This window comes from Ambystoma mexicanum, chromosome 11 (assembly GCF_040938575.1).
Source record: "Ambystoma mexicanum isolate Mex_15411 chromosome 11, UKY_AmexF1_1, whole genome shotgun sequence".
Lineage (NCBI taxonomy): Eukaryota > Metazoa > Chordata > Amphibia > Caudata > Ambystomatidae > Ambystoma > Ambystoma mexicanum.
The window spans coordinates 856,092,164-856,109,665 of NC_090934.1; the positions used below are offsets into that span (position 1 = coordinate 856,092,164).

A 17,502-nucleotide genomic window follows, 5' to 3' on the forward strand; every position below is an offset into this window, starting at 1 on the left:
TATACATGTCCTGAGGATGGCTGTGGTATGAAAACCATACGAAATACCGAATACCCAAACTCGAGTCGACACTGTATTAGCTTAAGTTCCATTAGGATCTCAATTTGGACAGTTGGTCAACGTTTGTGGAAATGTATAGTATCAAAATGATGGAGTGATACATGCCATGTAAATCATTGGTGCATTTATGAATAACAAATAGCACTTTGCACTCGAGGTCAAACTGTATGACCTTTTTTGTTTGATGAATTGTCCTTATTGCGTTTTTTGCACAGTACGATAGGGAATGAATGAGGTTGGTGTGGAAGAGTCAGAATGGTAGATCACAGTATGTTGTGTGTGTTGATATGATTAAAATGGACTGTTATACTATAGATTCAGCTATGTATTTTTAAATATGTAATCGTGCGTACATTGTCTTTGTACACTCTTATGAATTCTATCAAATGAAATAAAGAATAATTGTGATAATCAATTGAAGTTGATTTTTATGAGAAGAGATTGTTGGTTGTACAGCAATACAATTGAATGCAATGAGAGTCAGTATATACCTTTGCGTATATACATGTTGTGATGTCCCTTATTAGCCGAAGCATGTACACACCCGAATGAAAACCACCCGTTAGACTCTACGCTTCTTTGACCCAGCATTTTTGCCACTAAGACCCACTGCTTCCTAGGGCCGACCACTTTGCTACTCCTTCACTATCCCCCGGGCACACAGACACTGCAGAAAGGAAGCAAACTTTGTCATGTGTATCTTGTCAGAATTCCCCTGTTTGAATCACTGCTAAGGTTACGGCCGGATGTAAGGACTAGGCTGCCTGGGGAAGTCTGCTTTATTAAAGGCAATTCTTGACTGGGAACTTTTGTCTCAGCCAGCCTATGAAAATAGCAAGCACTGTAGAGTAACAATGAGATGGAAACTTCAGTGAAGATCTGCAGCACGTGGCCTGCAGCTCTTCACTGCAAACAAGCTGTGCAGGGGTGGACTGGGAACCAAAAGAGGCCCTGGAAATCACTTTCAAAGTGGCCCCATATTACACATTTTCACCAAACCCAACCATTTTCCTATGAGAACAATTGAAAACAAAACAGGCTTCTACACAAAAGAGGTCTTGCATTGTGCCTACCCTGTATAACCTGTTCACTAGGCTTCTATTCAACATCCCGGATGCACTGGGCATCTCATACACTAAGTATGCTGATGACACCCAGTGCTTATCCCCCTCACAGGGGATAATGAGGCCGACAGGAACACCCTGAACTCCATGTACTCTACGATCAAATCCTAGATGGCAGAAAACTGGCTATGCCTTAATAGCGAGAAAACTGTACTTCTCCTAATTGGGTCGCCAACCACTCTGGGTAACCTGGACAAACAATACACCTCCTTCACCATTGATAACATTCCTATAGTGGTGTCCCAAACAGTCAAGAGCCTAGGTGTATATTTGGACTCCAACCTTACTATGAATAGACAGGTCAATGCTATTGCCTCCTCCTCGGCTTATTACTCTAAACTGATCAATGCAGCAAGACCCTTCTTATCTCTACAGAACTGCCTCACCATTGCAAGGGCAACTATCGGTTCAAGATTGGACTGCTGCAATGCCCTCCTCGTAGGGATCTCTGGCAAAAACATTGCTACACTCCAGCTGGTCCAAAGCAATGCCTTGAGGGCCGCCACAAGAATCTCCAAGAAGGACCACATCTCTGGGGTAAGGAGGCAGGTTCATTGGCTGCCCATCAAAGAGAGAATTGTTTTTAAAACCCTCTCTCTCACGCACAAATTCCTCCATGACCTGGCCCCCCCTTACCTGGCCCAGAGAATAGTGAAGCCTACTCCCTCTAGGCCTATGGGAGAGGCCTACACCAACGTGATCTCCACGCCCAAGATCCAGAGAGTGCGTGCAGGTGGCACTAGCTTCCCCTCTCTGGCGGCCTCACACTGGAACGCTTTACCCACACACCTGAGGATGATTGACTCCCACCTTGCCACCTGCAAAGCTATTAAAACATTGCTATTTGTGTGTCCTGTAAGATTCTGCGCTTGCTCCCACTGCTCATCTAGCTGTACTGTGGCCGGGTGCTCAGCACCTCTGTCCTTGAAAACTTGCTCAAATGTATTATCTGCCAGTATTGTAAGTAAGCTGTTCACTGGTTCGTAACTGTTGTAACTACCTTTATGCTACCAACTATGTATGTAACCAAAGAACCCTACTTGTTGCTGCCTCCAAAGTAACTTGAATCACGCAAACTTACCAACTCATGTAACAGCGCCTCGATGCCTTTGGGCTGTAGTGCGCTCTAAAAATGTAAAATAAATAAAATAAAGGCACAGAGTGCAGAGGCCTCGCGGGAAATCTCCAGAGCCCTCCATAGGCCAGCCCACCCCTGTTTTCTGATAATGTGTGTCATCAGCCTGGACTTCTCTGTCTGGGTAGAATGAGCCAAGATACCTTTCATAAGCCCTCCAACTAACTTCCATGTAGAATCCCTGCAACTGAGTAGAATTCTGTTTATATTGCCATTTCTTTTCTTTTACGAGTTTGATTGTAAAGGCTTTATACATACAACTAATATCATTAGGTTTTAAATATTTGCAGACATTTATTTTTAACAACATTTGCTTAAGTGACCCTGTGACAAAATGACTACTGCGCTGCCAGAGTACAGGGATGGGTAGTGGCCGAACCGCCTACTCATTCCCTCACTATTACTACACTAGAAGTGAGGCCAATCAGAAAGATGAAACGGGCACAGCTCGATGGGTATACCTCCTTCCCTTTCTTTTGGTAACGCAGTCCAAGGGCAGGCCATATATTCAAGGGGCTGTGAGCTGATGTATTTGCAGCAAAAACACCAACAGTACAGTGGTACCAAAATAAAAGAATGCCCAGCCAAGGTTCCATAAAAACAGGAACTTAAATGAAACGCTCAAAACGAATTAAAGACACTAAAGACCCACCCCTGTAAAGGAAACACAGAGAATGTGGTCTTTAAGGATAACAGCATTCTGGGTTGATATCCAGGGGTGCTCAAGCAAGAAAACGATTTCAGCAGCCGGTGCAATGTTAAGGACAAGAAGAAGGTCTCAAAAGTCACTATGGTCATTTAAGGACCTTTAGTTCTTGTTTTGGTTGCTCGACAGAATTGAGCCGGATTTCTGGGCGCTATACTGCAGTTGAGGCGGTGTCGAGACAGCTGAGATGCATTTACCCAGTGGCGAGTTGGCGCTGAGTTGGCTTTGAGATGGGGCTCCCTGTGGATCAAGTTGGCGCTAAAAAAGACTGGAGCCATGCGGTTCCAACAGGTCAAGTCAGTGGTCGAAGCAAAACCAAAAGTTAATGGCTGGAAGGTTTTGAATAAATCATAATCTCTGACACAGCTCTGAGTTATCCTCCAGACCATCGTTTTTCAGACTGTCAAGCCAGTACATAATGGGGAAAGACCATCTGCAAATCAGGCATGGTTCCAAACCAAAAGGAGCAGACCAGTCCAAACTGATAGGCCACATCCCTTCTGCATGAGACCACAAGCGTACCCAGATATGTTTCAGTGAGTCAGTGGTCGCGTCAGATCAAAACGATGCTTTGCCGAGATCGAGTTCAAGATGGGTGGGTCATGGTTTCTGGTGGGTTGAGTCGGCCTTCAAGTCAGGTCAAGATGAAGCTTCTGTTGGGTCCAGTCGGTTGCTTCCACAGCAGCGACCAGGCGTTCAAGTTAAAGTAATAATATGCTTCACTGGTTCCAGTTGGCATTGAGTCAGCTTGAAGAAGCAGGCATGTGGTTTGAAATGCTTAGAGTGCCCAAAGCACCACACAGGTCCTATAGCAGCTCTAAGAGACCAGAGTGTGGTAGAGCTAGGTTTAACATGTCTCGAGGTGATAAACAGGGGTCAATGCTGCTTCTGGCTTCTGAGTTGCTGGGAGGCCCAATCCAGGGTCTCCAGGAACTAGGTGAGTCCTTTGTTTTGCAATTCCACTCCAGAAAGATTGTCTGACACCTACAGAGTCTCCTTTACCTCCAGTAATCAGGATTCTGGATCCAATGCACAAGCAGCAGAGAGGCCTTGGTCCACATCCTTGGTTCACAGCAGTGTCACCCTCCATGTTCCCTGGGAATTGTTAGCAGAGCTTTCCTCTGCCTTGTCCTCTGTCTTCTAACATCATACCCAGGGTACTGTGTCTGCAGGAAGTGGTGGCGGGGAGCAGGAATTTCGGGGAGCCCTAGCAGAAGATGGTGGAACATCTATCTTGACCTACACTTCTGTTCCAGACTACTCTAACTCTGCTCCATCCTATGTCTGCTAAACTTGAATGCGCCTTTAGTAATCAGCACCCTGCTGTGAGTGGCTTTGTAATGCCAGGACTGCCTTTGAAGCACTTGTTCCCAGGGGACTTCTAGGGGAGGGTTCCTGTGGACTGGGAGGAAGGTTTTGGCTTTGTTCAGGGGGATCAAAGAAACAGCTTCCTGGGCATTTTCACACGTGGCTTTTGTGGCGATATCTAGGGCAGGCAGCTAATACACATCATGCCTGTATGACTGAAGCACTGTTCACCAAGCAGGCACAATATGATATGCAAATATTGTGGATGTATAATTGTGAGACCCTAATAGCCACCATGTCATTACCAGACATGGTGTATATTTACAGTTTAATGTGCCACCAGACTGACCAGGAAACACATTTATTATGTTTTGAATCACAGGGGTAAAAGATTAAAGAGCCACCTAGGCTGTTGGACCTCTGTGTTCCAGCAGCCGTCAGGAATTATGATATGATGTGGCATTTATAATGCGCTGTACAAAAGTGTTTCTAAGCGCGTGTGACCTTTCATCCTGCCATGCAGCCACTGCAGAACAGTTGTCGGAGATGTTAGGCGAATGCCACAACAAGGCACCTTAGTGCACTAAGATTTTGGCATAGAGTATTATGAAATGCGGATCTGACCTGCCTTTCAGGAACAGAATTACCTGCATAAGGTTGGTCATAAATATCAAAAAGACTCAGGCAACCCTGCCCTCACCAGATGGCATTCTGACACAGGCCTCATTTTGCACCTTTTAACATGAGCAGGAATGGTGAGATTATGGGCGAGTTTTGGGGCTTTGCTGCTGTATCTGTGGGGCAGTGTGGACACTGTTCCTTGGAACTTTTGAGACTGTTGCCTTTAGAGAGCTGATCGCATGAGGAAAGCATCACTTGTCATTGGCAGCACAGCGATTAGGTTTTGAAAAAGTCTTGGTGATAGGAGGCTGCAAATGAATGATGGGTGCAAGTTTGCTGGCATAGACGCAAGATCCGCGGGGAACGCCCCGTCAGATAGAAGGTCTAAGTCTGACACCACTGGGCAGGCTCTGCAGCAAACGCCCTGACCCCCAGAAGAGGATACCAGAAGCAGCTGAAAGCTGGCCAGTGCAGGAAAGGGCACAGGAGAGACTCCTCGCATCCTTGAGAGGAAGGCCCGGGCAACAGCGACATCATTGCGGGATGATGTGGGGGGGGGGTGAGCAGTGTTCGAGGGGGACCCTGTTATATGCCTTGTAAAACCCTCTTGAATAACTTCAATATGTGATAAGTGCAATCCCTGTCCCAAAGTGCCTGCAGCTAGGTTAGCCAATCAGCGGGAAAGCCAAAGACTCCAGTTAAGGTGGAGCGGGATGGGGTGGATTCTATCGTACTGTCCCTCTGTCTCTATATGTCAGGCCGGATAGGCCCACATCTGTGCTGGTTTAGATGGTTTCCATATGGGTTTCGCTGAAATGCTGGCACCGCTGTGTGTTGTCTCTGGTATTGTGTGTGGTTCAGATTGACAAGAGACCTAGAAATATAGAGTTTGTTGCTGCAGTGTAGGGAAGCACACCAATATATCTGGATATCTGGCCCTGATGGATTTACAGCTCTCATTCTTACCCCCCAGTGTGAAAAACAGCTCTTACTGGAACCCAGCCTAGCATAGCCATGGGATAATAAGCGATTTCAAGCAGAGGGCTCCTTCCACCCATTGTCCCTTTGTTCCGCAATCTTGTTCAGCACAAATGCGAAGTTCTCTGCTGTAGGGGGCAGACACGCGTCCTGTTGTATAATTCCTTGTATGAATGGGACCTTTGTTATGGCAGAAATGTGAGGTACTCCATTTTTAATGTTATCTCCTAGGTGGTGATAAAGTGGCACGTAGGAGCTGAAACTGATGCAATGGAGAACAGGTAGGGGGGAGATGGGATGTGAGGAGGGGCACACAGCTGGCGGGTGTTTGTTTATTTACCTACTCATTGACTGCTCGTGGTGGTCATGCTAATTTCTGTGACCACTCCCTGACTGCTCGTGGCCATGCTAATTGATGTGCCCACTCCCATGCACTACCTGCCCCTCCCCCCAAAACACATTCCTGCGGGACACTTCTGACCTAGCTCTCTCAAGCAGTAATATCAAATACCATGCTGTATAGGGCTTGCCGGTGTTGTTACTAAGCAGTCTTCTTAGAGGTAATGGGGTATTTACAGCTGTAAATGCGCTACTGGTATAATTTTAAAAAGTCTTAACAAATTGTGGCTTCGCCCATCGATTTATAAGCAGTATATGTGTCCTGGCATCTGTTCCTTGCACTGACGTAGTGGTTAAAAACAAACACGCATTGGAATTTCCAACAGGTTTTTCCTGTATATAGACATTAATTAAACAAAGGATTGGGAGCCCCTCTCCTGAGCATGAACATGGGTCAAATACCTTGTTTTATGGAATGTCTCCCACTCAGGATATGATATGACTGATATGCAAATTGCTGTTTCTCCTCTGTGAAAGGTCCAGTGAGCTGGGCATCTTCCCAGAGAACCGGTTATCTGTCCTTGTTCATTCTTGGTAGAGGGGCTCCCAGACCCTTTTTTATGTATATAGATATTAGGCATATGCCCAGGTACTCACACAGTATCCAGCTGTGGCCATGTTATGGCTAGGTTGTACCATTATGGCAGTGGCAGGAACATTCCTATTCCATTCCTACACAAAAACCAAAACTGCTGGCTTGGCCAGGGCTTGTGTAAAGGGTGCGATGAGACCGGACTGGCTGTCTGCTTGACCTAACACGCTTCGTTGCACAATATTTGGTACTGACCCTGGACTGGAAACTGTTGCATCGATCTGGACATGGCTGAAGCTACGTCTGGGATTAGGGCCCTCGACAATAATGTACAATTGACAATGAATAGCAAGAAATGGTCCTTTTGTAGCGGGCAGGTGACCAATTGAAAGGAGTTTGGGGATAGCACCTTGCGCTGCCTTATTGTTGGAGTGTGTTATGCATGTAGTTTTAGCTTGATGTGTAGGTATAGGTGCATGCTTGGTGCCTGCATGTAGATATATACAGTCCAATGGATGCAAGAGAACCTACAACAGAAGAGTGGCATATCTTTTTTGTAATTAGTATTGCAGCGGCTCGTGTAGGTGGGATAGAACTATGCAGTATTGTTGTTAGCAGAAGCTGCACCACCTTATGGTTGAAGAGGAGATGGTGGTCTTCCTCTGGTGTTGGCCTGCGGGCATCCCGACCCACAGATCTGCTCTTTCTTTGCTTGTGGCTACCTGACCCCGAGGAGTCTTTGCTGTCTGCCTGCTCCCTAGAACCAGGCTTAGTCCCTGCTGTTACTGGATCCTGTTATTTCCTTTGAAAGGTCTCCCGTCCGGAGATGTGTGGAGCTGGTCCTGGAAAGGTGTACATTCTTACGGAAGCCCCTTGAGCCACCTTTTTGTGTGAGTCCATTGCAATCTGCCCTCGTTTGGAACTGGGGTTTACTTTGCATTGCCCTAAGAGGGACCCTCTCCCCCATAGCGGAGGCCATCATGCAGAAGGCCCTAATGTCTGGTTGTGGGGTAACACGCGCTGACTTGGTTCTACATAGCACCTGTGCCATGCAGAATAGGGTGACCAGATTTTCAAAATAAACAAAAGGGACAGCCACAAACAAAAAAGAAGGACTGCCACAACAGCCCCTCCAGCCCCTTACATTCTCCTGTGAGTGCAGAATATTTCCAGCAATGAACTGCTAACCTGCATATAAACCGGGCGGAGTTGATTTTTAATGTATGTCATTAACAAAGGAGCTTTTGCTCTGATTAATATGAGAAGCTTTCCGATGTTTGTAACTAGTCTTTACAGCGCTGTCAGGTAATGTGCGTGATGCGTATGTGAAAGGATGGCGGTTCCAGCCCCCCCTTGGATGTTAGAGAGACACAGCATGAAGTGTTCAGATGTTTGCTTGCTTTGTAATCGTTGCCCACCATTAATATTCAATCATTTTGTTCTGAAAATGTCAGCGGTCACCCTCCCTTTATCCCAAAACCGGGACAGGGTTTTTTAATTGAAACACTAGGGGTAGGGGCGGGAGGGGGCAGAGGGCCAATTCCGGGGGTGGGACGTCTGGTCACACAAACCCAGGAGCACCTAGAAGCCCCTATGGACCATCACAGCGCTCCCATGACTGCACGGCAACACCATTGTCTTGAACTGTGAGTCTGTGTGTTCTGTGGTGGCCCTTGCAGCCTTTCTGGGAGTCTGGGTGTTGGCCTCCATTAGTCCATTTGCTGCTCCCGTTGATTTCGGTTATCACTGCCCCACAAAAGCTTTGAGTCTTCCACTGAGGGCAATCAGCTGCTTAACCACCATAAAGTGGCCCATTACTAGGCTCTCTCGCCCCGAGAGTACCGACCCCCGCCCCACAAAAACACACACACAAACAGACACAGACACACACAGACACACACATGCACACACGATGTAGTCTTTGGCTCAGATCGAGACGATTCCATTCTTAACACTGCACACAGTGTTCACTCTTAACTAAGCTTGGCAACGTCAGATGCAAGGATGCGAGGTCCCATTACTTTATATTTGAAATCTAAGTTTGCGAGCATTTTAAGTACGATGACTGCCGCCTGGTCACCTTCTACAGAGTACATGCCTTAGCTCTCATCCTCACTACCAAAAGTTGAAAGAGATGCTCTTGAAACCCCCTTGTTTGATTTTCGATTAGGGAATGTGTGCACTATAGAAGTAGAAGCTTAATATCCATCAAAAAAGTTCTACGAGGCTTACTGGCCAACCTCCCACCCTCAAACTTTCAATAGAATCAATGAAACATGTATACAATTATGGAAATATAATACTTGGCTACAGCCTGGGCACCACGTGTATGGCTTGAGATCACATTCCAAACCTATCATCACCTACTGAGATGTCTGAGGTCTCTGGGTAAAGCCAGCCCTAAGCTTCTCATGGGAGCACTTTCATTTCTATGGCCGCCTGGTGCTCCAAGGTAGAGGGAACCTGTGGCACCCCAGATATTTTGGACTACGACTCCCATGATCCCTCACCTTTGACTATGCTGGCTGGGGCTGATGGAAACCGTAGGCCGAAACAGCCGGTGGGCCACAACTTGCCCACCACTGTTTTATCTACACCCTCTTAGACCCCGGTCCCGCACAACCTAGACACGCACACAGGGCCACAGTCGGAGACTGGACCCGTTTATCTGGGCAGTACGGGTGCATGTGAGAGCATGCGCTGGCTGTTCCCCCAGTGCAGATGTGGGGATGCCTGTGCTCGGGCACAGGGCACAGCAGCAACCATGGTAAGGTGTGCCAATGGAACTGCTGTGCACTTTCTGCTATATTCTTGCATCTTACTTTTCATCTTTATGTTCTACTCTTCCTCCCTTGTAAGTCTCCACCCCCCACACCCTCCACACAGGCTGCGTGATCAATGCTTACTGCTCATCTCTGCCCCGATGGGTGCTTGCAAGTGTCTGTCGTGGGAATGTCAATAAGTAATGGATTGGGGGGCGGTGAGGCTGGCATCCCCAATCGTCTCTTGCCCTATAGACTCTGTCTTTCTGGAGATTAGGCTGGACTCTTAGCGCTCCAAACACAACACCCCATCATGAGAGTGAAAACGAGGGACACAGGTGGATGAGCACAATTTCTTCAGTCACTTTCCCGTAACTGCCCCGGTCTGGCCAATTATTCAGGTGCTGCGATGTTTTGCCCCTCCCCCACCTCTAATTAGCATAAGGTGACCGCCTTTAACAACTTTGTCAGCAGAGAAGTTCAGCATTCTGCTGAGTGTCTGCACCTGGGCACACTAAAGTGCAGTATAGACTGTGATTTTCGTATATGCGATTCCATGAGAAAGCCCTCATTGATACGCTGTGCTCGTCCGCTGGAGAGCTGTGGACGTGAATGGGCGGTGTCTCGATCACAGCCGGTTGCTGTACCATCCATGCTATCCCGCCCATGGAGATGAATCCCCAGCTTGCTAGTTCTCCTTATACTTTCTGTGCCCTGAAGTCTGCAGGGTTGGGCTGGCCTATAGGGAACTCTGGAGATTTCCTAGTAGGCCTCTGCACCCTGAGCCTCTTTTGTGTGGTATTTCCACATTTTCTCATGGGAAAATGGTTGGCCTTGTTGAAAACGTGTGATATGGGGGCACTTTGATCATTATTTCCAGGACCTCTTTTGGTTCCCAGTCCACCCCTGCCTGGAGGTGATGGTTGCCTTATTAACTTTAATCCTACACATTGTAATCCTGTTCATTGCGCCCTGTGGGTGCTTTTTACTCACCTGTTTCCACCGCCCATACGCTCGTCCTCTAGGAAAAGGGTTCCTCACCTATAGTCTTGGTCCTCTGGGAATACCTGCTTCCTGGCTGGTTGATCACTAATCTGCTTATCTCCGGGGATGGCCTCCTGGTTCCTCTCTCAGCTCCTTGTCTTCTGGCAATGAGAATATCTGACCTGGCTCCTTTTGATCTCCTCTTGTTTCCTGGAGGACAACTATCGTTGTTTCCCGGTGCTTGTTGGCTACCAGTCCAATTCTTATCTGCTTGTATTCTGATGGGCCGTCTCCCACCTCCTGGCGTCCTGGTGAGGGTGGTTTCTCTCCTCGTTCCTCTGCTTTCTTTCCTACTTGCTCCATGGAAATCGTAATTTATTTCATCCTGTTTTGTGATGCAGATGTTCATTTGCTTTTTGTTCTCTCCCACTTCCTGGTGCCCTGGTGATGCGGGTATTTCTCCTTGCTCCTCTCGTATCCCCTCCTACTAGGGAAAGGTCATTTTTTTCACAGGTCCTCTCCCATCCTTTTTTCTCCTGGAGATTTTGAATTTGGGATTTATAAAGCTGGCTCAATCAACAACACCTGCCCAAGGACTGATTCCAATGTACGCAGATACCACTGCACAGACCGCAACTCACAGTACTGCGCTCGTATTAAAAGATGGCAGCCCGAATGCTGGCTACCCACAGGGCTCTGCTGCTCTCGAGCCAGGTCCGGGCTTCAAACTATAAAATGAAATATATAAAAATGAAAGTGACACAGACAGATTTAACTGTGTCAAGGCTCTAAAAACCAATACGCGTTCATAAGAGCCAGGTCATTGGTCAAGAATTAGAATTTTCATTTCCTTTTGGCTCTTCACCCATCTGCTTAGCAATTGAAGATGGTGGGTACCCTTCTGGCTCCTGCTCTACTTGAGCCTGGTAGTGGCACTTTGGCTTTCCTGGCTCCACTGCAGGCCCCTGTCCTTCAGTGGTGGCACTTGCTCTCCTGTTTTCGTGTCCCCCAGCAATCATGTTCCCCCCTGGGTTCTGTACCATTGCCTTTCCCCCGGGGATGGTGGTTGTCATCTGGGCTACCAATTTCACTTTCTACTTTTTCCTCTTTTGGAGAATCCAATTTAGGATTTCTATTAGGTGTACACTAGAAGTTGCCCTTCATGGTGTCATCGCCCATCCCAAAACTTATAACGCCACTTGTCTGCATACAGGTTTACGACAACAAGCATGAAGGGGCATTGTGACGGGGGGCATAAGGCGGCAGTGCAAATGCCCCTGTTTACAGGGATCACCAACCCTGGCCGCGGCCAACGATTCATCCGTGGGCTGTACAGACACATTTCTGTTTTATCATAAGGGGTGTTCAGGGAAAATCCGGGCTTTTTGTGCCTGGACAGTGGGCTGAGCTGGGAAAATGCTGTATTCCATTGAACAGGTCTCTTGGTTATTCTCCCTTTCTGTTTGTGTTGAAAAAAAGCCCAAACAGGAGCGAAAAGACTCAATTTCCCAGCGTTAGCCTGTAGTCTGTTGATGTAGATTGTAACCCATGACTTGCCTTTTTCGTGATTGACCATTGTAAATTAATATATTCATCATACATGTATACATCATACATCCTAAACATCCTAAAAACATGATCATTGGTTGGACTTTGCTGCCTACGCAGTGAAAAAACATTGGTATCGAGCGTAAGGAGAAGGAGACGGAGTGCTGTGTAGAATCATAGCCACTCTGTGTCCTTAGGCTGCTTAGTTTTTAACCATATCGGGCGCTAGCACGACATTGTTACTTCGCTAGACTTTTTTTCGCTGACTTTTTTGCAGAAAATCTTCGGCCGAAAAAACTCATCGAAAAATGTTGGAGTGGATAGTAAGGGGATATAATGGGTAGTGAGAATAGGGTCTAGATCATAGGAAAGGTGGGACTTAACGGGGGACCAACCCCCCAAATGAAAAAGAAAAACATTTGATGAGTTTTTTGGGCGGAAAACATTTGGCAAAAAACTCCACGGGAAAAAAACAGGCGATCTAAGAACATGGCGCTTTAATACTCCCACTGAAGCTTGTTGTACTCACATCTGGTGCTTTAGTGCCACTATTAGTTTTGACTCACTGGTGGCTACGTAGTGAGGCCACATAGTTTCAGTGCGCAGGTGGTGCCATCGTGCTACCATTCTGTTTGGCTGGTGGGTGATGCTTTCACACCAATCAGAGTGAGCCAAGAGGATGTGGCATGCAACAGACAGCATACACTGAAGGACACCAGAACTGGAGAGGTGGTTTTGCTTTCTCTCTCAGATGTGCTCCTTTGTCTATGCTTTCTGTTCTCAGGACCTGGCTGGCAGCCTGCAGGTTCCTTTGGCAAAGCCAACCCCGTTTGCTTTACAACGCTTGTGGAAGATCGTGATCCCACCAAGGAGAGAGATTGGCTGCCTATTTGTGCAAAATTCTTGAAAAACCAGATCACCTCTGCAGTCTTGGGGCTCAAAGTAAGATGTGCTCAGTGGCTAATCCTGAGGGTGTAGTGCAGAAAGGGACTTTTTTTTGCAGGGAATTCAATTCACATGGTTTATTGGGGTGGTGATGCAACTTCTAGTTCCCCTCTGTTCTCCTGTCCGCATGCCCTTAAACCGGTGGTGTCCCGCCTGCTTCTCCCCCCCCCCCTCCATCTCTGTGCCCTCAGAGTGTGATTGTGGCCTCCGACCGGATATGTGATGGACACTCACTTGTTGCGGCTTAGCTTCCCTGTAGCTATGTGGCTCTGCACGGTGTGCCAGCGGCCCCGGCCCGCCTTGCCGTTGAGGGCCTCGCCCGGATGGCTGTGGGGGGCAGACAGGCTGCTCTTCAGGCTGTCGCTGCGGATCTGCTTCTCCCCCAGTCGTCCATCTTTATCCAGTAGGCCCGAGGCAGCGCAGGCTGCCGACTTGCTGCCCGACAGCAAGGTGCCACCGCTGACAGGTTGGCCCCCAATGTTGGGCAACAACAAATCAAGCACGGGTAGGGGTGGACAGGAAACAAAAAAAGGACAGAGAGGGAGAGAAAAGACAGACAAGAGACGGGCAGAGAAAAAGAGAGCATCATCAGCAAAGCAAAGCACAGACTTGAGAGCACCTGTCAAAGGAGGAGCAGGGAGAGCATCGGCAGCCTGGGAATTGAGCTATGATGGAGGTAAAAGTGAGGCCAATTCCACAGCCAAGGGTTCACAAGGAGAGAACTGTTGAGGAGAGGCACCAGACAGCCAGCCACAGGAAGAAGAAGAAGCTATGTTAGTGAGTTTGACCACCACACAAAGTGCAGATGTGAGGACACTCCAAGTGACCAAAACGGGCAACCCTTCCTTGCACTAGAGGGGGAGGGAGAGAGGGAAGGAAGGACGGAGGGGAGGAGGGAAGGAAGGGGAACAGGAGGTGGGTGAGATTCCAAGTCAGCAGCTCCATCAGGGGCCTTTTATTAGCTATGATTTGGGGGGTGGGTGGGGTAGAGGGAAGGGGGAGGCAGGAGGAGGGGTTGCTCGTCTCCATGGCCCAGCAGCCCATGGGGTGGAGTGTGCGGCCAGAGTGGGGGGTGTGGAGCGAGGAAAGAAGAGGTAAGGGAGGAAGGGGAGTGTGAGGAAGGTGGGGTGGTGGTGGCGGTGGTGGTGAGGTGGTGTACATACTCACTACATACGATCAGACCAGGCAGAGAGCGAGAGAGACTCACTTGAGGGACAGTCTCGGGTCGCCGTAGGGCGTGTAAGGCGACATGTTTAGGATAAACTCCTTGGGAGGGTAGGAGCTCCACTTCTGGTGGACTGTGCTGTCATTGTTATTCCAAAAGTCTTTGTCTAGGTCACTAGATTGGCAGAGACAGAGAAAAAAATAAAAAATAGGGAAATACAAGAAAAAAAAACCTGAAATTCTGAGAGGGGAGGAAGGGAACCCGCCTCCCCGCCCCTACAGAAGTCATTTAGCTATTGAAGGGTCCCCAAGCTGATGGAGACAGGCTGGGGGCATGGAGAAGATGAGGACGACCCCCCCCGGCCCCCTGTGGAAGGAAGAAAGTTAGCATTTGCAGGCGGCCAGTGGAAGAAATGAGGGTGGGGAGGCAGGTGTGCTGCAGATGTCCCAGTGCTGCTAGAAAGGAAAGAAGTGGGTTAATGGGAGAGAAGGTCTTCCCTGACAACATATTGAATGTCAAAATGGCTGCTTTACCATCAGTCCCCATTTGCATCTTTCTTTTCATTTTCCACTTGGTGCACTCAGACCTCATTCATCCGGAGACTGTCTTTACACCTTCAATGAGACGGCTCCATCGGGAATGGACATCACATGGCCACAGGCAGACCGTTGCGAAACTTGCCAAGAAAAGGAACAAGGCGTCCAGGGCTGCGGAAGGTTAAAGAAGAGGGGTCCATGGACATGGACCGCCTCTGCCGCGCTCCGGGACTACAGGCTCTCTGCTGCCTCAATGACTGAATTCCACTACCAAATCTACCACAGGCAGAGTAGGCAACCTTGGGTATCCAGGGTACGTTCAGAGCCACTGACTTCCCTGTGAGCATCTGTACAACTGTTAAGAGCTACAGATCACGTCATCACGCCCAGTGGACGTAGAACAAGCCTCTCAATTCCTCTAAAACACTGTTTTTCTGTCTTCAGCACTCATACGTGCAGCCAACAGTCGCATTTAGGCCTCTGCTAAATAAAACAAACATGCACAAAAGCGATAATGTCTGTGCTAAGATGAGACAATACAAAAGTGGTTTTCCAGGAAGTGCACGACCTCATGAACAATTCAACCAGCTGATAGGGAAAGGCTCAAGCTTGTAGGACCACCCCACTCAATGCAGGACCTTGTTTTAGTTCGCAGGACCTGGCCTTAGCTTATACAACCTTACCTTATACTGGAGGAGTTGCATTAACATGCAGGAACATATGGCAACTTGTAGGATATTAAATTAAAAGCTTTAATCATTGCTTATACAGCTTTGTAGTAACCTGTAGGAACTGTCCTTGGGTTATAAGGCCTAAACCTATATTCAAGGTTACTCCCTTATCCTGCTGGAACTTGCATTAAAGGAACTGACTTTAGCTTGTAGGCCCTGGTATTACCGTGACTATTACAACTATAGCTTGTAGGTCCTTGATTTAACCTGCAAGAATGACCTTAGATTTTAGGATCGTACCTTAAACTTGAAGTTGATACTTTGCAGCATACCACAGTATCTTGCCACATAACCCTTACTTTGATGGGCACATATTCGGCTTGGAATAAATGACTTCAGCTTGAAAGACACAATAATTTCAGGAGCCTCTCCTTTGGGTTAGCTATGGTGCTGCTTGACCAGCTTAAATTGTCTTCAGGAGTCTCAGCAATTGTCCAAGAATGGTCCTCACCCTGCCTGTGAAATCATGAACACAAAGCAGGCCAGGATGTTACAGAGATTAACACAATTCCGCCTGCAGTGCCACAAAGATTGTCCCCATTGCCAGTCCTATTCAACATATACTTTGTCAAAGTTCATATCCTTCAAACTCACACATCGTCTATATATGCAAACAACTCTGAAGAGTGATTTATCAAACGTTTTGAATAAACCATAACAGGGTCACTGCTCTGAGCAGCCATCCAAACCATCCATGTTGTTAGAGAAAGGGAAGGACCACATGCCGTCAGGCTTGGTTTGAGGGATTCGACCATCTGCATGGGGAGTGTGGGCTTGCCTGGGCCTTTTTTTGATGATTTTTTATGAAATGGAATGATGGGAGATCAACCTTTGAAAATGTGTGGCGCTAATCTGCACACATTTTCCAATGCTCACCGCACAACAAACACATAGTCCAGTGTACTCTGGGGGACACAGCCTAGAGGTGCAGTGCTCCCTGTCACATTTATTTGACAGGTGACAGGAAAGGGGTGCACGAAAACATCCAGAGGAGAAGGGCAACACCTTCCTCCTCCCATGGCCAGCCTAATTACATATCAAAGGCTCCATGGATCTGCCTTGTTCTATTGTCTAAGTTTGGTGTGGTGGCGGCGCATACTGATGAGAGTTAATTGAAGCAGGCCTGCAAATAGGCCTGGCCACAGAACCTAACAATGGGCAGGAAAACTAACACCTCTTTGATATGCAATGTGTCAACTTGAAGCTAGTTCCCACCACACTGTATGAAGGACAGGGAATGGCATGCCTGGGTCCACTATTTACCATAGGCAACCCCTGCAGAGCAGACCCCTTTCAGAGGGAGAAGTGTGTGATTTAAGGGAGACAGAAAGTCTGCTCTCGTCACAAACCTCAAGGGAGACATGCGCTTTGATCAAGAGTCACAGAGGGCTGGGATATAGGAGTACATGTACCTTTCCTGTTGAAATGCACTCTGGTCCGGACCTCATGCATAACAGTAGATTGTTGGCGGGGACCCCGAAGGTAGGCTTAGCCTGCACAAATCACTGGGGCCCATTTGGCTTTAAAAGAGGGCTGAGCCCCTCACTTAGCAGATCCTCCAAACTTCGAATGGAGTAAGAAGAAGGACTAATTTGGACCATGGCTGAAGCTACAGTCTGCCTTACAGCTTTCAGCTGTGAAGGAAGGCCAGGTTTTCCAAAAGGGAAGCAAGGTCTCTCCCCTAAACATCTCCCAGGGTACAGAGGTACATACCAGACTCAGAGGACCCATCCAGGAGCTCCAGAACTGGTGCCCAGCCAGCACACAGCATGCCCTGCTAAGTTCTCAGCAAGCTTCCTAGGTGAGAAGTGCCAGAGCATCTCTGAACTAAGGACAAGGCCGTTGACTACAAACATGATCCTGAGCTTTGGGCCGTCCGCCTTGAAAGGACACACACCCTGCAAAGAAGCTAGGAGGAGTGCCACACAGCATCATCAAGTGTCCATCTTTTAAGGACATTTTGGAGAC

At 47.9% G+C, this 17,502-nt stretch overlaps 1 protein-coding gene across 3 annotated transcripts in view; it reads right to left on the reverse strand.

Moving 5' to 3' along the window:
• SYT7 (synaptotagmin 7) overlaps positions 1 to 17,502 on the reverse strand; it is a 1,118,786-nt gene that overhangs the window by 323,756 nt on the left and 777,528 nt on the right. For 2 of the 3 annotated variants that reach the window (XM_069623883.1, XM_069623884.1), the window contains exons 4-5: positions 14,310 to 14,441; positions 13,337 to 13,561 (exon numbers count right to left, since the gene is read on the reverse strand). In XM_069623883.1, coding sequence (XP_069479984.1) covers positions 13,337 to 13,561; positions 14,310 to 14,441 — 357 coding nt within the window. The remainder of the gene's footprint in view (positions 1 to 13,336; positions 13,562 to 14,309; positions 14,442 to 17,502) is intronic. The other variant, XM_069623885.1, reaches the window with a different exon arrangement.